The sequence below is a fragment of the Argentina silus genome, assembly GCF_951799395.1.
Source record: "Argentina silus genome assembly, chromosome: 12".
Classification (NCBI taxonomy): domain Eukaryota; kingdom Metazoa; phylum Chordata; class Actinopteri; order Argentiniformes; family Argentinidae; genus Argentina; species Argentina silus.
The window spans coordinates 919,459-927,794 of record NC_139666.1 but is presented as its reverse complement, the minus strand read 5'-3'; the positions used below and the strand labels follow the sequence as shown (position 1 = coordinate 927,794).

The window sequence follows — 8,336 nt, the reverse complement described above, 5'->3', positions numbered from 1 at the left end:
GGGGGTCTGTGAGGCGGGGGTCTGTGGGGCAGGGTTTTTGGGGCAGGGGTCTGTGGGAGAGAGAGAGCTGTAGGGTGGGGTCTGTGAGGGAGATTAAGCCAGTGAGACATGAATGAGAAATACAGTCCACTCCACATTTGGCTTCGCCGTGGGTTAATGCTGGGGTCAGCATTGACTGTGCGGTACTGTACCGTACCCGGGCCTGGTAAAATGATCCAGTCATGCAGCCTCTCGCCTTGACCTGACCCCAGGCTAGAACTCAGTGAGGTCGTAAAAGGAGGGAGATTTATAGGTGTCTGCCCTCTCTCTGGTTTATGTCCCAGCCTCTCTTCCTCCGAGGCGGGGTGGCGGTGGCGGTGGCGGTGGGACTGGACCTCGCCAGGCCGGGCTCTACAATGTTCTACTCTGCACAATGGCTCCTTTTTTAAAGCGGATTTGGACATGACATGTTGTCTGGGGGAAACGTCTGTGGACAATTCACCTCTGTGTTTGTGTGTTTGGGCTCCACACATTATTTTTCATTCAGTTTTGATGAATAATAACGGCAAAGGGATGCAACATAAAGCACTGAGTTCAGACCAAGAACATCACCGTAACATTAGATTAAGTTGCTCTTAAAACCGTGTCGTAACACTGTAATTACTAATGTAAATGTAATTACTAGTCACCAAATTGTTTAAACATGTTACATGCGAGTTTAGTAATTGTTTTTCAATGACGTAACAACTGTAAAAAGTGCTACAGCATACAAATAATTGTATATTGATTGAATGACTGATTGCTTGATAGAGTTGTTATTACACAAGTGGAATTATGAGAAGTGGAATTATGAGAAGTGGAATTATGAGACAAGTGGAATTATGAGTGGGCTGTTATCCGTTTTTGAGACACCACTTGATTTCAAATCAAGACACAGGCTCAGACTGTTGCACCTGAATGTCAGCGGCCCGGTTTCTAAATGGACTTTATTGGCGTCTGGATCAGTCCTCTATTACGGTGACACAATCTCCATGCAGACGGCAGCCTCACTTCTCAGAGTGTTAGACTGGGTTTATCTCTGCTCTGATGTTCATCTCCAGGGAGTCTCCTCACCCACCACTGTCTCATATATCAGTCTGTGGGTTGGGCGTCTTTGACTTCAAGAAGGGCTTATCCATGTTTTTTATTGGTCAATTTAAGACGTTAATAAATGATCCGTCATCTGAGGAATGTTTTAATGTTTGATTATATTGTGGAGATTGTTGTTTGTACTTTTAAACATACTTTTTTATTGTAAGCATGTTGTAAGCAGGGCCCCCCTGAAAAAGAGACCTCGGTCTGTATAAATAAAGGTAATAATTACAATGCAATTGCAACAGTTCTATGTCACAACATCTTATTACAGAGTAATTACAGTGTTACTACACAGGTAATTACAGTGTTACTACACAGGTATAATGCAGAGTGTAACCAGCACTGAATGTTCTTCAGACCAGCTGTAACCTCAACAGGTGATCTATGGGCTCCTATTCCCCATAGAGAAGCTCTTCTCCTATTGGCTGAGTGCTACCTGCTTATTGCCATAGGCCAATATGGCTCCCGTCAGGTCCTGCAGGGTGTGCAGTTGAAGTTCCATTTCCTGTCTGGCATGCTGAGAGACCCGCCTCTTCCTGTTGACCTCTGATGGGCAGGATGATGTCACGGTCAGGTCCTCAGAGTACAGGATGAGTGGACCTCTCCTGGTGCTGTATGTCTTTGGAGGGGCTGGTTCCACCCCACCAAGCAGCCTCCCGCTGTTGGATATACGGAGCAGTGGAGGCTGGGATTTCCAGATAAAGTAGTCCTAGACAGAAAAGGATCATCAGGTTTATTAATTGTGAGTTACGGCTGCTGTATTCTCAGACAGGTCCAAGGTTAAGCGAGCAGGTTTTTACCTCAGGCTCCAAACGGACCTCAAGTCGTCTGTCTTGGGCGCCCAGGTGGGACTGGACCACCTGGCCACACCCTCGGCTGAGGAGTGACAGGGTCAGGGCCTTCATGGTTGATGTCTTGACACTTCCTGGATACGAGTCTCTAACAAAGTATTGTTATTTTCCAAGATAGCACTTCTCCTCTACGAGACACTGCTCTCCTTTGAGATACTGCTCTCCTTCGAGACACTGCTCTCCTTTGAGATACTGCTCTTTTAACAGTGTTTTTCTCCCCTGACACTGAGCGATACTTAATACTGCTCTCTTTTTCACCCCTTCCTCACACCGGTATTAGTTTCTCCTCTCTAAATCCCTGTGTTCTCAGTACTTCAGACAGAGACTCAGAAAAGCTGTCCTGTTCCCCTCTGTTAAGGCTGTGGAGGCGTGGCAGTGGAATTCTATGCTGAAGTGAAATAATACTGCATGACTTCTGACTGCCAGGCGAGGTGACATGTTCCCTCTGGAATAAAAGAGGAAATTGTTCACTTAGGAAATAGTTAAGAAGTTTGACTGAGAGAAAAAGAAAAACCATTATATCAAAAGTATTTTGTCAGTAACTGTTATCTCACAGGTTTATAGAACACTGATATGTCAAGAGATAATACCACATCTTATGTTTCAAATAGAGGATTGATATCAAGGCAGAAAAACCTTGGCAAGAAAATCTACCTCGAAGACGAAAGAAACCACTTTTTTATTTCCAGCTACAGCAGCTTCAACCAGAAGCCCTACCTTAGTTGTGTTCCTTCTCCCTGCAACAATAAAACTGAGCTTATTAAACGTGTTCCACCGGCAGGTGCGGGTCGTCAAAAGCTCCAAGCCTGTTTGGAACGGCAGCAGCCTAATGTCATGAACGTTGAGTGCTTGTGTTTGCTGACTTGCTGTTGCTAGGTTCTGCAGAGTTCCCCAGCACAGCTCAAGGACCGACTGTGTTTCTGTTGCCGTGGTTGCAACTAAGACATTATCCCCTCCCCGTCGACCCCACAGTTCCTGTCACCTTTCCCAGTCCTGAACACAAACGACACAAAAGAAAAGACCCAAACAAAGTCTCAGGGTTGAGTTTCAACCCGGGCTCCATTACCTCTCCTCCAGCGGTGGAGAGCCTGCTGTAATTGCCTCCGCGGACACACCCCACAATTAGAGCTTGTTACTGTACAACTGTGACATTTCTAAAAACCTCTTTTGTGGAGTGAGCAGCCGTGCCCTCTGTCCCTCTGTGGGACTATGTGTGCCTCAGAAGCGTGGGTGCAGGAACTCAAGGGGGCGGTTAAAACGATGCACACGACTCAGCCATGTTGTGAGTGAGTTTCTCCCTGTCGTCTAAATACCTTTCCCAGCACTGGAATGTGTTTTGGGCCAATTCATAATGACATGGTTTGTTGTACTGAGCTAAATGGACTGAAATGTGTCACCAAGCAACCTATTGAACTAAATAAGGGAATACACACACAGGGGGCCCACGGGTCAGAGGTCACGTGACTCAGACACACATCACACTGACCCCGCACGACATGACAACGTAAACTCAACCTGTAGGCCAGAAACTAAAACATCCTTCACCCGTTCATAGCCCGTTTCTTTCACCAATACGACTAAATAACAGAAAATGTTGAGTTTTAGTAGTATTTGGAAGAATAATGTCCATTTCCCACCCATTCATAACCTGTCACACCCATTCACAGCCAGTCTCACCCATTCATAACCTGTCTCACCCATTCACAGCCTGTCTCACCCATTCATAACCTGTCTCACCCATTCACAGCCAGTCTCACCCATTCATAACCTGTCTCACCCATTCACAGCCTGTCTCACCCATTCATAACCTGTCTTACCCATTCACAGCCAGTCTCACCCATTCATAACCTGTCTCACCCATTCATAACCTGTCACTGATCTGAGGAATATACTTATTATACTTAGGAATATACCCTCGTCTGGGAGGTATGTACTGTGTAGTTACATTGCTACAAAATTAATGTCAAAGCCTCTAAGCTGCTTACGCGATTAATTCATTCAATAGGACACAGGCTATAAGTAAAGCTTCCACAGCCAGTTTAAAATGTTCAATACTGTTCTTCTGGCACCTGAATGTTTTGGATGATAGATTACAGCTTTGGCATTTCAAGCCTTACATTGTTTATTAAGAGCTGTTCGTCAGTCCTTTGACACGTGTAATCATTGTCCATTTATCAAGGTCATATTTTAAACTTGCACTAACTCCCTATAGGTGGCGCTACTGCATCAGCCTACACTCATCCAAACGTGGAGACAGTAGGCAGAAGAAGTGAACAATTGTCACACAGTGAGTCAGACAAAGGACAAATTATTATTCTTAAACACGTATTAGTCAATAACAAGATTAACATGCCTTTTCTGTTTATGGAATATTGGAAATGACAAACACTTTTAACCCTATTCATTACCACATTAAAATAAAACAAATGGGTCGAGAGGAGAAAAGTTTCTTTCACCAAAACAACTAAATAACAGAGTTTTTAGTTGAGTATTCGGGAAGGGGAAGACAAATGGCCATGTCTCTTGTAACCGAGGTGTAAGCGTCTTTTTTAAATGATACAACGGCCAAACATTCATAGGTTTTCCACCACATGACTAGAAAAGAAAAATAAGAATTCAAATCTTTGACTAACAAAGACGTCTTTAAGCAGCCTACTGGAGGTGTTTAGACTAGAGGCCTACACCAGCTCAGAAAAGACAATATCAATAGATTGTGAATACTGGGAGAACTGAATAGTTAATTGAATAAGCAAATAAGCTGAACTACACAAGTTCAAACTTTATGTGTCTGCCTCAAATATAGACTTTGAACTGCCATGAAGTTAAGGCAATGAAATGTAACTAAAATAGGCTACGTTGTTAAAAGTGTTAATGCCAAGACAGTGGGAATACAATGTTGCCAAAATAGGCTACATTGTTCTAAAAACTAAATAAACCGGTTGATGAGGTTATATTGTATCATATCCAACACTTACAACAATGTTCCTATTTTTAAACAATTCTTGGAAACAGACCACAGGAGCGAAACATTAAAAATCTAATCATTTTATTCAGTGAAACTGTACAGATACAAATGATCTCTTACCGCATTTAAAAATTAAGTAAAAAAACAGCAAGATTATTTTCATAAATACATATATTCTTGGAGAAAAAAAAGTGAGTATTTACAAGATATGTATACTGCTGTAGCCTGCATACTTTCACAGCTACACATGCATATTCTGTCCCAATTCCAATGAAAAACATGTCTGTCAATCTGTGCCACAAAAATAAGCATGATTGTCACTGATTGGCTGTGAATGTCAAACAAATTACCACTAAACAATAAGGAGGAGAAATCCTCAAGGCAAAACACGTCCCGTCTTCAGTAACAACGCCACAGTATATGAAGTACTTGTCCTATAGTGTGAATAGGGTATTTAATTACGTGTATACATCTTAAAATGCACAGATCACCAGAAATCAAGTTAGAAGACCCGAAATGGCCTACCTAGTCCATGATTGAGCTAAAACAAAGATACAATTGACAATATCGGCATTTGCATTGCACGTGCCTTGTCCTTTTCTTTTTTTTTCTTTTTCTTTTTTAAACAATTTGGCACAAGAAGTGTCCTTATTTCAGCTTGTTTCACATCAAACCTGGAATCTGGGCCGATGGCTTAGAGGCTAGTGAGGGGTTCTGATAGTCCACTTCTGAGTGTCCAGGTCACAGAATGACCCGTGAGAATAGCGCAGAGACGCGACACCCCACAATCTTAAAATGTCAGGAATGACATCCTGACCCGATGACTGATCTCACGTCGTTGACGACGGCTGTTCCAGGCCTGTCTCATACTGTTGTTTCGCCCTGGTTGCTGTTGGTGAGTCTTTTGTAAAACCTGCGCCAAGACTGCAGCGTCTTCCCTGACCATATCCAAAACCCGGAGGTGATGCCGACAATCATCGTCATCAAGTACTTGATCATGAAGACAGTAAAGTCCGGGGTCATGGGAGCGAAGTTATTGGCCGGGCAAGGCACAGCAAAGCGCTTGCACGTTTGCATATGCCAAGTCTTCTCCCATTGCTCACGGAACGCCTGCTCGTAGAAATAACAAGCTATCACAATCGTGGCCGGGACGGTATAGAGGACACTAAACACTCCAATCCGGACCATCAACTTCTCCAGTTTCTCCGTCTTGGTGCCGTCGTGTTTCATGATGGTTCTGATCCGGAACAGGGACACAAATCCGGCGAGGAGGAACGAAGTCCCGATGAACAGGTAGACGAACAGCGGTGCCAGGACGAAACCGCGCAAAGAATCCACACTGTAGATGCCCACGTAGCATACCCCCGTCAGTAGGTCCCCGTCCACCTGACCCATCGCCAGTATGGTGATAGTTTTCACGGCCGGTACCGCCCAGGCAGCCAGGTGGAAGTACTGAGAGTTGGCCTCAATGGCTTCGTGTCCCCATTTCATCCCGGCCGAGAGGAACCAGGTAAGAGACAGGATAACCCACCAAATGGAGCTCGCCATGCCGAAAAAGTAGAGGATCATGAAAAGGATGGTGCATCCTTCTTTCTTGGTGCCCTGGGCAACAGTCTTGTAACCGTCGTCCTTAAATTTATCAATACACACCACCTTGTCCTCCAGGAAGAACCCGGCCGCGTATGCCACAGCCACCATGAAGTAGCATCCAGACAGGAATATGATCGGCCGCTCCGGGTAGCGAAAGCGTCTCATGTCCACCAGATAAGTCAGCACGGTGAACAGCGTGCTTACACAACACAGAATGGACCAGATTCCGACCCAGAGTCGACCGAACTTCACCTCCTCCTCCCGGAAATACATCAAGCCGTTGGGCTTAGTGGGTTCGCACGGCGCGCCGCATCCTTTGACACCCATGAAGTAGTAGTTGAGATAGGAGGGGACCTCCAGCTGCAACGGGCAGGAGAACTGGTGGCTGGGTCGGCCCATGTGCGGTGGTAGAGTCATGAGCTCTGGGATAAAAGGTGTGGGGTATGAAGTCGGGCTCCCGGTGTCCGAGGTGTTCTGACCCACGCAGATCTCCCCTGCGCCGTGGACGGGGAAGTTCTCACAGCGGAGCCGCTCTGGCCACTGAAAACCGAACTTGTTCATGAGAGCTTCGCAGCCCTGTCTGGCCCGCTCGCACAGAGAGCGACACGGGGGGATGGCTTGCTCCAGAACTGTACAGACCGGTGCGTACATGGAGCACAGGAAAAACTTCAGGTCCAAGGAACACTGGACCTTGACGAGGGGGTAGAACTGGTGCACCTCGAGGCCCGCGTCCTCTTGGTTCGTGTGGCCCAGCAGGTTCGGCATGATGGTCTGGTTGTAGGCGATGTCCGTGCACAGCGGTATGGAGATGGGTTGACAAAAGCCGTGCTCGGGTATGGAGATGCCCTTCTCCCCGTGGTACTGGCCCGAACAAGACGGGAAAAGAACACACAACACCAGCAGCAGCGCGCCACCAGCCGTAAAAGCCCGTTCCAATTTCTTTGACTCCGCCATAGTTTGAAGAAAAGAAAAAAAAAAACTTGGATCAAAGTCGGACGGTTCCAAACGAGGCCAATAAAGCCTTTTTCAAACACAAATGTTCGTCTTTCTCTTCTACACCACACAGACAGTCTCAGTTAGATTGAAACCGATCATACGGGGCGTTTTTATGTCTATCTGGAGCCTAAACTGCGTGCACTAGTCCACATAACCGTGCCGCGGTCGCCGCACTAGCATGACTCCTCGATGCTCTCCGCTCTTTGAAAACTGCTGCAAACAAAGTCCTCTACAGACGAACCCTCCTTCTCACTCTTCCTCCGGACCAGCAGGTCATGGAGAATGATTTCCCCGGTATCCTAATCATACGAACAATCTCCTGCGCGCAGGTTGTCGTGGATGAAATCTTTTACGCGCATAAACTGTATCCAAAAAATGTTGCAAAGTTCCACTCGTTTGTCTCGCTGTTTGAACGAGGTCTTCTGCAGGGGCGGTTTGCTGTACACTGAAAAGTTGGAGCCGAGGCGAACACAGAACACACACTGATGTGACGTCGGTTTCTAGTTCCCCCCTCATTCACAACGGACGGGGTGGAAGGGCGGGGCGCCTGGAAACCAACGTCTCCAGACCAATCACACGTTTGTTTTCCTTTACGTCTCCTTCCCGATTGGATGGAGGGAATCATGGCAAATGGGGGTGTTTCTAGCGTTCTGGTCTTTTTATTTAATAGAATTCATTTTATTTCATTAGATTTTTATTCACATTCCCAGCCTCCCTTCGGTGCGTAATAATGTCAAACTATCATGGGCAATTAGGCATTAGGTGATATGCTCTGTGCTGTAACTTTGCCTGTTCGATTTATAAGCAAACAGCGAAACGAA

General features: G+C 45.9%; 1 protein-coding gene across 1 annotated transcript; it reads right to left on the bottom strand.

The window, feature by feature from the left end:
* Positions 1-4,999: 4,999 nt before the first annotated feature.
* fzd7a (frizzled class receptor 7a) lies at positions 5,000-7,968 on the bottom strand. Its single transcript, XM_083682146.1, has one exon. It carries the CDS (start codon positions 7,471-7,473, stop codon positions 5,794-5,796), a length of 1,680 nt encoding a protein of 559 aa, XP_083538272.1. The 5' UTR covers positions 7,474-7,968; the 3' UTR covers positions 5,000-5,793.
* Positions 7,969-8,336: the final 368 nt, after the last annotated feature.

Excerpts from the sequence above, each read along its gene's own strand:
- fzd7a (XM_083682146.1), bottom strand. The coding sequence starts at position 7,473 with ATGGCGGAGTCAAAGAAATTGGAACGGGCTTTTACGGCTGGTGGCGCG.